General features: G+C 41.2%; 1 protein-coding gene across 4 annotated transcripts in view; it reads right to left on the minus strand.

The window, feature by feature from the left end:
• Positions 1-16439, minus strand: part of trim67 (tripartite motif containing 67) — a 47524-nt gene extending 31085 nt beyond the window's left edge. For 3 of the 4 annotated variants that reach the window (XM_088325365.1, XM_088325364.1, XM_088325363.1), the window contains exons 1-2: positions 15607-16438; positions 99-194 (exon numbers count right to left, since the gene is read on the minus strand). In XM_088325365.1, the coding sequence (XP_088181491.1) occupies positions 99-194; positions 15607-16404 (894 nt within the window). In that variant the 5' untranslated portion in view covers positions 16405-16438. Of the gene's footprint in view, positions 1-98; positions 195-15606 lie in introns of all 4 variants that reach the window. The other variant, XM_088325366.1, reaches the window with a different exon arrangement.
• Between the last annotated feature and the right edge of the window lie 474 nt (positions 16440-16913).

Below are 16913 nucleotides of genomic sequence, written 5' to 3' on the forward strand. Positions count from 1 at the left end.
GCACGTTGGCTAGGATGCGAATATACTGTAATTGCAGTGCGAAGGCAAGAAAACCCATATTAATACGATAAAAATCCAAATGTACTGTTATCTTTTACCTGGATCTGCTGAAGCATGTTTTTGAGTTGAACCAGGAATTCTTTTGCTTCTTTGGCTTTGTCCGAGACGCCGTTGAGAGCCTGTGATAGTTGACACTGTAGATAAAAACAACATAAATCCAAGGTTTAGTGTGTTTTTTAACAGTGACGTGCAGCCAGGGGAGGCAGGTGAGTTTGTGCCTCACCTGTCATGGGGAAAATACAAAATTGTATATAGATGACATGATTCGGGGTTCGTACGGGTGCTTGTAACCCTTAAATGCTCGCATTGTAATGTTGTGTTTTGAAGGTCAGAAAACATGCTTGAATTTTGGAGGACGTGCTTGAAAATGCTTGAAATTGTTGCCCTGTTTCTCGGCAGTCTGACTGCTGTATGTTTGAGAATGACTACATTTTGTGCAGGCATGGGGAGTAACGGAATACATGGAACGGCAAAAATGATGTTGGCAAGCTGTTTGGATTTATTTTCATTTTGTTTCTGTCGCATTTGATGTTCGTTTTGCCGGAGATCAAAGAGATCAAAGAGAAAGCTTACCACTTGTTGTGAGTCATCATTTTATTCATATTGAGTTTCTTTTGTCTTTTATTAGCATATTTTGGTATTGGAGTAATCCAAAAGTGGTGGTGGCCACCCTTCAGAATAACTAAGGTTTTTCATCCGTTTTCCTTACATAATGATCTAAAAACGTAAGTGGTGCTCCAAAAATATTGTACTATTGTACTTACAGCGTTATTGTTACAATGTTATTGTTCTGTTTACCTGACTTGTTTACCTGACTGCACATTTTGCACATCTGGTTAGCTACTCCTCTTGCACTATTTGCGCTACTGTAAAATACTATACATAGCCATAGTTATTTAGTATATTATTAGCACTCAATACTACAACTCAATACAACATTTGATTTATATCTGTACATTCAAGGAAACTGTGCGGGTCAGATGTATCGACATTTCGTTCTGTATACACGTGTACTAGAATGACAATAAAGTAGATCTGAATCTGAATCTGAATCTGAAAAAGGTGAGACAAGTTTTGAAAAGAATAAACTTGGCTCTTTGATTCAATTGGTCAAAAAAATATTTTCCAATAATTGATTTACCAACCATATTCGCTACATACGGTAGTTCATGTATTTTGGTTTATTATTCAAATCAAGATTGGTTGCTTTATATGTCATGAAACGGAACGGGACAGTCTTGAAATGGGTAGGAAAAGCAGGAAGTTGGAACTCATTTGCGTAGACGATCCGTCACTTTAATTGAGAAAAAAAAGTTGGCCAACACACAAACGGACCAAAAACCAAACAAAGCAGGCTCAAATGCAGGGAAAACTACAGACTAGGCTTTTAATGGCGTTAAACAGAACTTGCAGGAATCTCTCAAAATCCAACAAGCACAACAAGAATAAACAGGTATCAAACAGGCATGAACAGGTTTCCAACAAGGGTAAACGACGATCTGGCCAAAGGCAGTTCCAAAAGGTGCGTTTAAGTACCCATAGGAGTAATCAGGAAATGCAGGTCAGCCGGTGTCAAGGGGCGGGGCCAGCTGGGCGCCATGACAACCGTGCAGGACATGACACTATAAGCCGCTAACTAATAGAAAATGTCTCAACAAAAATCACAAAGTGAAAGATTATTTTCTTATCCTAGCAGCATTAAACACATCGTATATGAGGCAGTGAACTCATCATAATGTATGTTATCTTTTTTTTTATCTCCAGTATCTCTCATGTATGCACATATAGGTCAAGCTTAAATTTGCAGTGTTCTGGTTTGCCCGCGTCCCTGCGTCCTAGACGCATCATTTTTGCTGGGGACGCATAGTCTCAAATCAACGTGCGTCCTCGGGACGCAACGTTTTTGACACCAAATTGTCATTATTACCCGATTAATTTTTTTTTATTTTTGACAAAGATTTACCGTACTCCAAACTTTTCGTCAGGCAGATCCGCCATCCACCATTGTTGTTTTGGTCTCGCGCCAATCTCGGCAAACGAGATCTCGTTGCTTCGAGATGACGTTATTGTTTTGGTGGTCGTCGAGTGAAAGAGAAGTATGCCTCCGAAAAAACTGTTGGTATTAGGTGCAAATCAACAAAAAAAATTGTAATTTTTTCAGTGACGGTAATAAGTGGAAACATAACACAGAAAGTGTTAACAACGGCAATAATTCCGGCACGAATAAACGGCGGAGAAATTCTTCAGAAGACCGCGAAGGCAAGGAAAACACGCGTGTTTTGAATCGAAAGAAAGAAAATAAACAAAATACTCCTTGCAAGAAAAGGACTTTTCTGCCAAAATGGACTAAATTATATTCCTGGTGACGCTATGAGGAGGATGATAATGGATTGGACCTTGAGAAGACATTACTACTGTGGCGGGACAGCAAACCACGAAGACTATATGAACTGAAAAATTTGAAGTGATAACTGCTTTGTATTACCAAATAACTGTGATGATTAAAACAGAATGAAAATATAGATTCATATAATTATTTCAGCAAAATTATTTTGTATAATGTACAATATTGTTGTGAAGTGAAAAATCTTGAAGTGATAACTGATTTGTATTACCAATAAACTGTGATGATTAAAACTGGATGAATATATATTTATATATATCATTTTTCTTTTAAATGCTCGAATGGAGTCCAACTTTGCAAAGGTTTTCCAAAATAATTAACATTAAACGTCTCCTCTGAGAGGTCCTCAACGATTGTAATGTTTTATTCATCGTCAGGCCTCCCTCACGTGCGTTCTTGAACGCAACGCATCAATAATCCCCTCCACACGTGCACAGACACTCGGAATCGGGTGGTCTCCATCCCCCCACGAGCCCTCGGTGGACTTGATGAGTCATAAATCAAGCGTATCCTTCAGCCATGCTGGTCACCGTGGAGACCATCTGGCCTACGTGGTTTGCCAAGAAGGCTAGGCTAACCAGGGGAATGACTGATTATGAAGGTCTTTCCTCATCATCGCTGTTTCCACCTCATGCAGGGTGCGTTTTACCTGTGAAAAGTGATGGGTCCCGGGGACTCGCCTGCTCAAAAATTTATGGGTCCCAACAGAGATCTATGGGTCCCCAAAATTTTGTGTTATCGGGGTTGAAAATTTAAATAGGCGACAAATATATAATATAAATCTATATATTCATTCAGTTTTAATCATCACAGTTTATTGGTAATTATCACTTCAGATTTTTCAGTTCATATATTCTTCATGGTTTGCTGTCCCGTCACAGTAGTAATGCCTTCTCAAGGTCCAATCCATTATCATCCTCCTCAGAGCGTCACCAGGAATATAATTGAGTCCATTTTGGCAGAAAAGTCCTTTTTTTGCTAGGAGTATGTTTTTGTTTACCGTAAATTCCGGACTATAAGCCGCTACTTTTTTCCCAAATGTTCAGCCCTGCGGCTTATTCAGTGAAGCGGCCAATTTATGTAATATTAAAAATGTCCGAAAAAATTGTTAAAACATTATATTGTCAGAGATAACGAAATTGTGAATGTGCTTGTTTGCTGTTGAGATTGGTAAGAGGGGTTGTTTTCTGTTATTAGTGTCGATAGCATTGTTTTCTGTTATTGGTGTCGATAAAATTGTTCAAACATATCTGTAGTTACAATCGCGACACCTAAAGTCAGGTTTGGGATAAACTTGTGACTGTGTTACATGTTTTAATGTGGGCGCATGCGGCTTATATACAGGTGCGGCTTGTGTAAGAACAAAACCAATAATGTCCCTAAAATGTGGTGCGTGCGGCTTATAATCAGTTGCGCTCTATAGTCCGGATTCTACAGTATATGCTTTCGTCGAATCGTTAGCTTCAACACACGTGTTTTCCTTGCCTCCGCGATCTTCCGAGGAATTTCTCCGCTGTTTTTTCGTGCCAGAATTATTGCCGTTGTTATCAGTTTCTGCATTATGTTTCGACTTATTATTGACACTGAAGAAATGACCAATTTTGTGTTGATTTTCACCTAATACTAACTGTTTTTTCGGAGGCATACTTCACCTTCACCTTCCCTCGACGACATGCACCACAACAATGACGTCATCTCGAAGCAACGAGATCTCGTTTGCCGAGATCGGCGTGCAGACGAAAACTCGAACCGCGAGACCAAAACAACAATGGCGGATCTGCCTGACGAAAAGTTTGGAGTGCGGTAAATCTTTTTTTAAAAAAAGTAATCGGATAATAATGACAATTTTGTGTCAAAAAAGCTGCATCCCGGGGACGCACGTTGATTTGACACAATGCGTCCCCAGCAAAAATGTTGTGTCTGGGACGCAGGGACGTGGGCAAACGAGAACACTGCTCACGCAGGGTACGTTTGGTTTTGTCAGGGGACCGGACCAGAACGGAGGCAGGAGGCAGGAAGGATGAACTCATTCGCGTTAACGATCCGTACTTTTATTTAGCAAAATAAAAGTCGTCCAACACTCAGGGACAAAACGAACAAAAACAGGCTTTACAGGCAAACAGGAACTCAGACTAAAAATACTCACAAAACAGGTTTTAACTCAAAACGTGCAAACACAGGTTTCCTCAAGACAGACGGAACAGAATAATGCAGAACAGAAAACGTAATGAACCAGCACCCGCAATACCCACAACCCACCCTTAAGTAGCACACATGCAAATTAGCTGATTTACTACAGCCGGTGCCCAGGGGGCGGGGCCAGCCGGTCGCCACGGCGACCATGCTGGACACGACAGGTTTATTTCATTGTCGCGTCATAACATTTTGGTCCTGTGGTATGGATGGTCTTTGAGTGTCCACACCAAACAAAGGCCATCAATGACCTTCCCAAAATCGACCTTCATGTCAACGACACCCGAGGGAATCGATAGCAGAAGTAGGGGGAGGAACACCTATTTACGACTCTAGCTCGAGACGCTTTTATTACTCCTCATTTGCATATTAATGTCTATTATACCGGCTGTTTGGCGATCGGAGATATCTCGAATTAAATTGCTCTAGTTGTTTTTAAGATCAACATTTGATGTAAGAATACATTTTTTTCACCTACAATTATTTCAACCTGTTAACTTATCAGATACCCAGGGTTGGGTAGGGTTACTTTAACTGGATTACTTTCAATTACTTTTGGATTACTCCAATACCAAATATGCTAATAAAATACAAAAGAAACTAAACATGAATAAAATGATGACTCGCAACACGTGGTAATCTTTCTTTCTTAGCTTTGATTTCTTTGTTCTCCGGCAAAACTAACATAAAATGCGACAGAAACAAAATGAAAATCAATCCAAACAGCTTGCCAACATCATTTTTGCCGTTCCATGTGTTCCGTTACTCCCAAGCCTGCACAAAATTTAGTCATTTTATTACTTCACTAGTTTTTTGAGTTTTTCCTTGCCCTCATGTAGGTTTTGGATCAGGGGATGGTGTAATAATAGTCTGTGGTTTGCTATAGTCTGTGGTCTCTGCAGCCCTTTGAGACTCCTTGTGATTAAGGGCGTCACAAATAAACAAAACTTGACTTGACTGAGTTTTTGAGTTTTTCCTTGCCCTCATGTAGGTTTTAGATCAGGGGATGGTGTCATAATAGTCTGTGGGTTGCAATAATCTGTGGTCTGTGCAGCCTTTTAAGACTCCTTGTGATGAAGTATGTCACAAATAAACATGACTTGACTTGACTGAGTGTTTTGAGTTTTCCTTGCCCTCATGTAGGTTTTAGATCAGGGGATAGTGTAATAATAGACTGTGGTTTGCAATAATCAGTGGTCTGTGCAGCCCTTTGAGACTCCTTGTGATTAAGGGCGTCACAAATAAACATGACTTGACTTGACTGAGTGTTTTGAGTTTTTCCTTGCCCTCATGTAGGTTTTAGATCAGGGGACGGTGTAATAATAGTCTGTGGTTTGCTATAGTCTGTGGTCTGTGCAGCCCTTTGAGACTCCTTGTGATTAAGGGCGTCACAAATAAACAAAACTTCACTTGACTGAGTTTTTTGAGTTTTTCCTTGCCCTCATGTAGGTTTTAAATCAGGGGATGGTGTCATAATAGTCTGTGGGTTGCAATAATCTGTGGTCTGTGCAGCCTTTTAAGACTCCTTGTGATGAAGTATGTCACAAATAAACATGACTTGACTTGACTGAGTGTTTTGAGTTTTTCCTTGCCCTCATGTAGGTTTTAGATCAGGGGATAGTGTAATAATAGACTGTGGTTTGCAATAATCAGTGGTCTGTGCAGCCCTTTGAGACTCCTTGTGATTAAGGGCGTCACAAATAAACATGACTTGACTTGACTGAGTGTTTTGAGTTTTTCCTTGCCCTCATGTAGGTTTTAGATCAGGGGACGGTGTAATAATAGTCTGTGGTTTGCTATAGTCTGTGGTCTGTGCAGCCCTTTGAGACTCCTTGTGATTAAGGGCGTCACAAATAAACAAAACTTCACTTGACTGAGTTTTTTGAGTTTTTCCTTGCCCTCATGTAGGTTTTAAATCAGGGGATGGTGTCATAATAGTCTGTGGGTTGCAATAATCTGTGGTCTGTGCAGCCCTTTGAGACTCCTTGTAATTAAGGGCCATAAGAATAAACATGACTTGACTCGACTTGACCCCTCTTTAATGCACATCAGGCTTTGGCTTATTGTGAATCACAATTTTTTTCCACATTGTAGCTTTTCCATTGCAGCTGTGCATTGGAGCATTAATGTGCGCATCAGGCGGAAGGTCAAAAACAATCCGCGATGTGCCCCTTTTCGTCCTCGTCATCGGCTCATCCGCATTTCCTCCGAATGCCTCCTCGTGTAGCGCGTAAAAAAAAAAAAAAAGAATTCCAGTTTACTATGCGATTCCCTCGGGAGAAGTCAAAAGTACGTTTGAGAGGGCCTGGATTTCACTGAGGCGCGTAACCATGGCAACGCCTACGGCGGACTGTTTTGTAGCTGGCATATCCTGAGAGGTGTAGCGTAGTGTTACCCAAAATACATCATACGCACGCTTGGTTATATTTGGTGGGGTGCAGCTACACACTAGATACACTATCGTGCATATATACGCATGATGATTCCGGGGTGGGCAGTGTGCAAGGAGAGAGGAAGTGAAGCAAAGTGCGCATTAACCTATATTCATGGTTGGCGTCCAGCACAAAGGCCTCGAGTCACTGCAGAAATTCTGTGTGTACTGTGGCAGATATCTATTATATCCAATGTTCCCTGTAATTTTCCACGGGTCTGAGTCGGTGAGCAACGCTTGAAACAACAGTGAGCAACAGCAATCCCAAGCGTGGCAACTAAATCATTATCAAACATGTCCAAAACTTGACATCAAGTTACATTTTGATGAGTTTCCGGCAATGCAAAATGATTTTTCTCTTTTGAATGAATTGACTCATGTACTATTGCAAAGGTTGTACGGCCTACAAACGTCATTTGTTTTTACAATTCTTTCACAAGATATCCATTTCTCTTTTTTTCCTGATATATTTTGTCACATAATATTAACATTTTTGGGGGCTTATTGAGTCGGTTGTAAGATACAGAACTGTACTTAATCACATTTTTAGTGGAAGTATGATGGATTTAAACTGTAAATATGTTATTCTACTGTTGCATTATCTTCTTTGCATACTGTGTGCCTTTCTTACTTGTGTTTGAAGAAGGAGGAAACAGGATGACACCTTATCTACGGCGAGATAAGGGACCTCTCTGACCGCAGGCTCACCTAGTTTCGTTTACTATAGATAACATGTTATCGTATAAACAGGTCTCAACTGTTTGTTTTGTCACTCCCCCTTCCTTTAGCAGAAGAGACCTTATGTAAATTAGGGCCTTCCGAACACAATAAAAAGACAAGGTGCATAAGAATTTTTCAGAGTGTCCAGAAGTCTACATTATGTAGACTATGGCCATTTCTCCTTGCAAGTAAGTTTTAACTCACGTTTCTCTGTGTCTTTTTTGTATATAGGTTTTGTTTACATCTGTTGGGTTAAACCTGACAAAGTACAATGTTGGCAACAAGATTTACTTGATATAATTGGAAATTATTTGAATGCAACACAAACTTTTTCTTCTTTTTTCCGTGGTTTTTTTTTCTACTTTCTTAAAAATTCCTTTAAAAAAATCTCATTGTGTTTATTTTTTCCAAGCTGTTACTTTTTTCTTTTTGTTCTCTATTTACTTTTTTTCCTACATTTCTTTCTTTTCTATTTTTCTGGCTTTTGTTCTAAATTTTTCCTTCTTTTTTCTCTTCCCTTTGTTTCTTTTTTTCTCAGCTTTTTACTACTTTTTCATTTTGGTATTTTTTTCTTTTTTGTTCTATTCCCCCCTTCCTTTAAGTCATTTTGTGCATAATTTTACATAACATTTGGTCATGTTGGGATTAAAGAAGCAAAAACAACCTGAAGAGCCGGTTCCTTTTAGTGAGTTGAGCCGAAGAAGCCGGTTCTCGACAAACTCTACTAACTTTACTCAACTTCGTTCTACTTTGACTCGACTTCAAATTAACGCATTTAGGACACAACGTCAGGGGAACCCGTGTATTTTTACCTTCATGCACTGTAACTTTGACTTAAGTCGCTTCCTAATTAGTAATTTTGAGCCCTCATTTGACTAAATTTTGTGCAGGCTTGGGGAGTAACGGAATACACGGAACGGCAAAAATGATGTCGGCAAGCTGTTTGGATTTACTTTCATTTTGTTTCTGTCGCATTTTATGTTGGTTTTGCCGGAGATCAAAGAGATCAAAGCCAGGAGAGAAAGCTTACCACGTGTTGTGAGTCATCATTTGATTCATATTTAGTTTCTTTTGTCTTTTATTAGCATATTTGGTATTGGAGTAATCCAAAAGTCATTGAAAGTAATCCAGTTAAAGTTACCCTACCCAACCCTGGAATACTGTCTATGCTACTTGATTCATCCTGAAGGCAACACGACCAGGAAGTAGATGTTTTTTTTTTTATATACTTTAATACAAATCAAGTAAATAAAATTAAAGCACTTTATTAAATCAACATAGAATTATGTAAAATCCAAAATACTCACACCCGAAATACCAAAAATAAATAAACCTAACTGTTTGGAATTTAAAAAAAAAACTGTGTACAAAAATTAAACAACCCGGAAGTAAACGTGTCCTAGCAGCAGTCCCACGTTGACACCCACTCTATGCTACAGGTATGGTTTCTTTTTTCTTTTTTATAATCCTATTTTGCTTCACAAATTTTTCGAATCCTTTCATCATTTCAACGGAAAATGAGAATAATTAACTAATATTATTGAACCCTGATTACAAGAATCGGATCAAATATCAAAAGCATCGTTTGTTGCAGCCAATAGTTGTAGCTATAAACAGAAAGCTGCAAATGTGGAGCCTTGGTTGAGGTCATTGAGACTTTTATCATCCCATTAGTGTGTGCGGACTGCACTTGTGAAATGCTGCCCCCGGGCTTGCTTTGGATTTGCCATCTGGATCATTGTGGGCCGAAATTCTGCATGTGTTACCACGGTAACAGAAAGTCTTGTAATAAAACCTGAAGTCCTGGTTTCACCTCCACAAGTTCGTCCAAAAGCTTAGGTTGGAAACAATTTGATGTGTTTGTAAGGGAAATTATAGTTTGATTATAGTTTGTATGTGCCTTTGTTTGATTTTATCCTCAAAAGTACCTGAACGAGGCCAAATATTATATCCAGGTGCTGTTTGTATCCTTGCAACAATAGTATCCTCTTGTGGACTGCTATCTATTAATCAAGATGGCCTTCGCTTTGGTGCCGGGAAGTCTGGGGAAGAGCTTGCCTCCCTTTTCTACATTCCTTTCACTATACTGTCACAGACCAGAAACAGAGACAGGACCCAGTAGTGTTCGTTTACTCAGTTTTATTGAAGAAAGAGGGAGAGCAGTGGTTGCTTCCACAATCCGATGATCGACGGACACGGGTAGCAGATGGCTGGAACGCGGAAGATGCACTTCCGTGTCGAGCGAGGATAATCGTGGACAGAGGGATACTGGTCACTAGCCGGGACGGGAGAGCAAGGGCGGTATCGAGTTCAGAAAAGAGGTCGGCAACAGGTATCAGGCAGGAAACGGGGCAAAACAGGTCGGATTTAAGATCAGGGCAGAAACGCGTCCAGAAACAGGTCGGCAACAGGTATCAGAAAACAGGGCAGGAAAATGTCTGAAGGTATGAGCTTGCCTAGCTGGGAGCATCGGTTCGCAACGATCTGACGGCTTCCTCTTCAAAGCCGGTTTAAAAGGAGTCGCTGAACCAATCAGCTCTCAGGGCTGTTGGCGCCGATTGGGGAGTCACAGGTGCCCTGAATCAGCAATCATGACATATACAGTGACGCATTGTACCTTTTGTGTTATAAAGTTTCACTTTTCTTACTGCTCATTTATTATGCTCGCAAGCCATCTGGCGACCAGTATTATTTGCTTCGTTTAAACATGTAATTTCTGTCTAAAGCAATCAGATTAGTTTCATGTATTCATGTGATATCGCTTAAGCCAATCAGATTTGTTGTTTCATGCCTGTGTTTTCAATAAATGAGTCTCCAGCCATTGAGGGTGTGTGATTCCTTCCTGAGCCGAAGTTATGGCACGATAGCGGGGAGGAAGCAACCATCATTCGATCAACGTAAATGTAAATGGTCTGCATTTATATAGTGCTTTTCAAGTCAATGAAGACCTCCCAAAGTGCTTTACAATGTGCTTCACACTTACCCATTCACACACACTCACATACCGATAGCAGCGTCAGCCATGCAACTACCTGCTTATCGGAGGCATTTAGTGTCTTGCCCACGAACACTTCGACATATAACAAGGTGGAGCTGGGAATCAAACCTGCGACCTCTTAATCCCAAGAAAGAGTGCTTTACCTCCTGAACGACTGCCGCCCCAATTAAAAACCTTTTTAGTAAAGTTCAATGAAGTCTCGAGATTTGTGGAAAAGAATCACATGGAAAAAGTGTTGTCAAGTCAGGCCAGCGCTATATCTGCCTCGTGCATTTCCGACGGATTGTCATAATCAGGAAAAGCAGACGTCATTGGATCAGTTTTTCAACAAACATGGAGATAAAATGTTGGAATAATGTACATAAGTTATTCAACTTTACTATGATTTATGTGTGTTATATGTTTGCTTGAAATGTTGTGCTTACGAAATAGGATGTTCTCACAAGCAAAAGTTTTCCACTGCACTCTAGAGAGAACCAATGGTGTGAATAAGTTACAGATTTGACCCGAAGGCCAAGGATCTTTTCTTAAGTATAGCTAAAGAGAGTTAATCAATCACATTTCAAATAACAAGTGTTTGTACAAAAACTGGTTTCGACTGGAAATTCAACCTTCAACCATCCCCTAAACCCTTAGTGTTGAAATCACATTGTAAACAGGGCATTCCCTTTTCTAAATAAAAGGCCAGGAGGGAGTCTGCTTCTGAGTGAGTTGGAGAATTGTAACCAAAGCAATTTTCTGTTCACTTTCCTTGCAAAAAAACCATACACAATTCTCTGTGTCTTCTTTTGCATGCAGGTTTTTGTTACAAGTGTTGGGTTGAACCTGACATAAAAGGTCAATAAATATTTTCACAATTTCCTTTACTCTTTGTTTTTTTACATTATGTGCCTCTCTCTTTATGTTTATCATGCAGCCATCTAATTTTAATATATGTATGTTTCATGTTCTGATGCTCTTTTATGATTTCTTCAAAAAATATCATACTTTTGCAGGGCTTGGAACGGATTAGCACATTTACATACAAAATGAGGCTCTACTTATGAAGTTTTCAGGTTACGAAGCTACTCCCGGAACGAATTCAATCCGGACTTGTTTGTTTCGACGTGAAATGAAAATGGACGTCGTAATACCCCAACATATCGTATTCATACGCTGCTCATTACTGATTGACGCCCCCTCACCTCCCTGTTCCCTTGATAGGATTTTCACGGTCCATTTACAGGAGCCTCTGGCTAGGGGGGAAGGAGGATAAGACATAAAGACTATTGGGGAAGGGAAAAATCATGAATGGGGGCATAAAAAATGTGCACACTCAAAGGCTAAGCATTTTTAAAGTTCCTTTTGAAGGAAAACCGATTTCCTTAAAAGTTGGATTTCCTTGTTTCTTCAATCATGGTTTGCAATGTGGTGCTCAAAAGCCGACACTTTTAGCACATTTCTAAATCAACTTTACAGGGCCATTAAGAATAAAGGCAATGTAAGGTGAGGTAGCTCAGTCACCATGGTAACAGACTCAACATGAACTAGTCACTATTATGTTTTGAATGCTAGAGCTTTCTACTAGTCTCCCAAAGGAAGCGATTAGCCATTTTGTTACATACAGTATCATTAAATGCTAGGATATCTACCGTATTTTCCGAACTATAAGGCGCACCGGGTTATAGGGCGCACCCCCAAAAAATAGTTTTTGGTCCTATATTTTCCATACATAAGGCGCACCGGATTATAAGGTGGTACCAATGGGAACGTGGACAAAACAGTCGGATAGTTCAGTCAAACTTATTACTTTAACATTCCCAAAGCTTGCAAAGAAGCAAATACGTGTCTCAGACATGTACGGAAACAGTGTCTGTGCGATGTCACCAATCACTCAAATGCATCGTTCCAAATATCATTCGGAAGGTTCAAGTCTTGGGATTCAAGAAATGCCGAACATTTCTTAGTTTCTATTTTGTTTTTCGCTGGCAACTGTGTGGACAGCAAAGTAAGAATTTGATTGTGCAGGGAAACGGGGTTCTTTACTGTGCATATGACAATAAACACTTTGAATTGAATTGAGTTTAAAAATAGACTCATCACAGAAACATCACAAAGATCGTTCTAAAAGAAGATACCGGGAAAATATAAAGCCGCATAGCTCACCTAAGTTCTCTTGCAGCCATCACGTTCAATAATGATACGTAACCATGGTCTTCTTACAACCGTGAGTGTAGTAAATCCAGGAGAGTAAAATATTTAGTAAAAAATGTTTTCTTTATGTTGTAGTGCAACCCAACGTGTGATTCGCATTCATCTTTTTCGGCCAATCGCAGGCTTTGTTTCGCCCCTTTAGCCTATGCGAGCGTGTAAATGATAAAAAGGATCCGCCCCCTTTACCTCCGAATGACTTTAGCCAATAGTGACCAATTCAAATGATGATTGACACATTGGTTAGGAAATGAAACGCCGGTATATAAATCCCAGCATACACCGCGGACTCCTTCGCCTTCGGGGGAAAATCGAGTCGGCGGCTGCTTGCCTTAGGTGCAAGACTTTGCGACTTAATATTGATCCCTATATAAGGCGCATGGTCAGCTTTTGAAAAAAATAAAGCCTTTTAGGTGCGCCTTATAGTGCGGAAAATACGGTACTTAGCTTTTATGTCATGTAGAAACCTTATCACTTTTAAAAGATGATTTATTCTTTGTTTTTTATTTTTTTGCCATTGCATTACAAAACTCTTTGATAAGGGGTAATATTTTGAGTTTTAGTAAGAAAATCCTTGAGGCTAGCTTAACTGCTAAACATGGAAGTCACCCTTTTATGTTCCTTTTACATATTTTTAGGGTATTTTTTGGACTTTCACATCATGCTTTTGCAAAAGGCTGGGCAAAAAAAATGAGGAATAAAATGGTACGTTTTGGCCCATTTGTGTCCCCGTAGTTGGTATCCTTCGTTGTGCTTTGTAGCACTCGTTTTTGGTTGCACAACACAATACAGTGACATCAATTGCTCAAATATTGAATAGTTCCTCCTAAATATTGGCAAATATTCTTTTTAAATTTAAAAAATGCTTAATTATAAACCCCATGCGATAAGTAGCTGAGTGTTTTTGTGCTTGACCCATTTCATTTTAAATTTAAAGGGACACTGTGCAATATTTGACGACAGTATTGTGTAGCACAGTCTGTCAGCAAACCTCCGCACATGCAAGGCAAGCACTTTTTGACTCCGGCTACCGTTTTGATTCCGACCTGTCCCTGCATCCTGCCTGATTATGCCCCCTGTTTCCTGTCCCTGGCTTCCCGATCACCTCCCGTTACCTGACTTGCTTCTGATCCCCGACCACGCTTCATTCTCCTGTCCCGGCTACGCGGCTTGCTTCCGATCCCCGACCACGCTTCATTCCCCTGTCCCGGCTCCCCGACTTGCTTCCGATCCACGACCACGCTTCGTTCTCCAGTCCCAGCTACCCGACTTGCCACCGGCCACTAGGGCTTCCTGCTCCTCCTGCCCAGCGAGCACCAGATCGCTGTCTTTTCCTCACGCCCTGACTTCCCCGATTCCTCAATAAAGCATTGTGTGAAACATTACGCATTTGGGTCCATTGCTGGTTCTGGTCGTGACAGAAAGAGATTCTCAAGTGGTTTGAAGCCAGGTGACAAAATGGATATGGAGTGTCTCAGCTAACTCTCAAGATTGCACAAGCCAAGAAATATAAAGGCTTAACTGCTTTCAGAAGTGGGTGTACACGTTTTCTTCTATTTCTTCTATTCGTTCTATTGTGTGGCTATTTCAAAGCATTTTAAGGGGTTGGTTTCCATGCAAGTACAATTACAGTAGATAGTTTCTAGATAGTTACCAAGACGGTGTGTAACATCCTACATAACCCACCCTTTCTTGTGTAAATATTGTGTAAATTATAACCTTTATCTTCTTTGTTCCTTTATCTTCTTGTTTTCTTTTATCCTCACTGTAAAATGTGAATCTGGAGTGCCACGTCCAATTTCGTTGTCACAATATGTTCAACCCATTTTGTAACAATGACAATAAAGGTATATTCTATCCTATTCTATTCTACTTTCAGAATAACACGCAACTTTTTGGTGCCGGTAATTCTGGGGGTAACTGGGGGGCAGGGTTGGGTAGGGTTACTTTACCTGGATTACTTTCAATTACTTTTGGATTGCTCCCATACCAAATATGCTAATAAAAGACAAAATGAAACTAAATATGAATAAATGACTACATTTTGTGCAGGCTTGGGGAGTAACGAAATACATGGAACGGCAAAAATGATGTCGGCAAGCTGTTTGGATTTATTTTCATTTTGTTTCTGTCGCATTTTATGTTAGTTTTGCCGGAAATCAAAGAGATCAAAGCCAGGAGAGAAAGCTTACCACGCGTTGTGAGTCATTATTTTATTTATATTTAGTTTCTTTTGTCTTTGATTAGCATATTTGGTATTGGAGTAATCCAAAAGTAAGTGAAAATAATCAAGTTAAAGTAACCCTACCCAACCCTGCTGGGGGGTTACATTTCAAATGAAGTAACTCGGGACAGTAACTAATTACTATTTTTGAGTAACGTGCCCAACACTGGTTTCGGATTGAACTCGCTTTGGAGTTGATGTTAGGCAGGGTCGGGTAGGGTTACTTTAACTGGATTACTTTCAATTACTTTTGGATTACTCCAATACCAAATATGCTAATAAAAGATAAAAGCGCCCAACACTGGTTTCGGATTGAACACGCTTTGGAGTTGATGTTAAGGTACAAAATGGTTGTGAAGTCGCCTTGCAGATGGAAAACGGCGTACCTTGTGCTGCTTCCACATGAGTGCGATGGGCTTGACGTCGTGTTTGGCGTGTCGCCCATCCTCCACGCACTTGGCGCACACCGGCGTCCTGCAGTTGCAGCAATACATGACAAAGTTCTCCGCTTCGTGGTCCGCGCACGTCGCCGGCTTCCTCGCGGTAGCTGGCCCGGACACCGCCATCCCCGGCCGCTGCTGGGGCGGAGGGAGCAGGCGATGCTTGGCGAGCGGGCCGCGGGACGGGTGGCACCTTTGCTGGCAGGCGTTGCAGTAAAAAACATCGCATTGCTCGCACATAACAGTCGCGTCTACCGGGTTGCGGTCACACAGCTGACATTTGGGCACCGCCCCCGAGGCTACCGGGACCCCGCGGTTTTGTCGGTAGCGCGCGACGATCGCCTCCAGGAGCCGGTTGCGAGGCAAGGCGCGCAGCCCCCGCTCGTCCAGGGAGACGCTGCGGTGACATAGCGGGCAAGTGAGCGAGCACAGCCGCTGTTGATGCGGGTATTGCGGCGGGGGGAAGACCCGCACTCCGTTGGGTGATTTCAGCTGGCACGGCGTGTAGGACCCGTACCCGCTGTCCGTTTCGCTGTATAAGCTCATTTTATCCATATCCAGGTAGTCGTAGTCCGAGCCGACCGCCGATGCACGGCTCTGTTGCGCCGCCCCGGCGGGGTCCCCCTCCGGGGTATGCACGCTAATGCTCCGCGCGCACGAGAGGCAAACATTATGGGAGCATGGCAAAAGAACCGGCTCCCTAAAAAGGGAGCCACAAACCGGACATTTCAGCTCTTCCTCCATCGCGTCTGCTTCCAGCACCGAACGTCAGTGGACAGCTCCCTGGCCAGGCGAGCTGTGCGCATGCGCAAAGCGAATGGGAGGGGGCTTGCTTTGACGTTGATGAATGATAGACAGGATTGGGTAGGGTTACTTTAACTGGATTACTTTCAATTACTTTTGGATTACTCCAATATCAAATATGCTAATAATGGACAAAAGAAACTAAATATGAATAAAATGATGACTCACAACACGTGGTAAGCTTTCTCTCCTGGCTTTGATCTCTTTGATCTCCGGCAAAACGAACATAAAATGCGACAGAAACAAAATGAAAATCAATCCAAACAGCTTGCCAACATCATTTTTGCCGTTCCATGTATTCCGTTACTCCCCAAGCCTGCACAAAATGGAGTCATTTGATTCATATTTAGTTTCTTTTGTCTTTTATTAGCATATTTGGTATTGGAGTAATCCAAAAGTAATTGAAAGTAATCCAGTTAAAGTAACCCTACCCAACCCTGTCGACAACT

Source organism: Urocampus carinirostris, chromosome 20 (genome assembly GCF_059441175.1).
Source record: "Urocampus carinirostris isolate Australia breed hairy pipefish chromosome 20, RoL_Ucar_1.0, whole genome shotgun sequence".
Lineage (NCBI taxonomy): Eukaryota > Metazoa > Chordata > Actinopteri > Syngnathiformes > Syngnathidae > Urocampus > Urocampus carinirostris.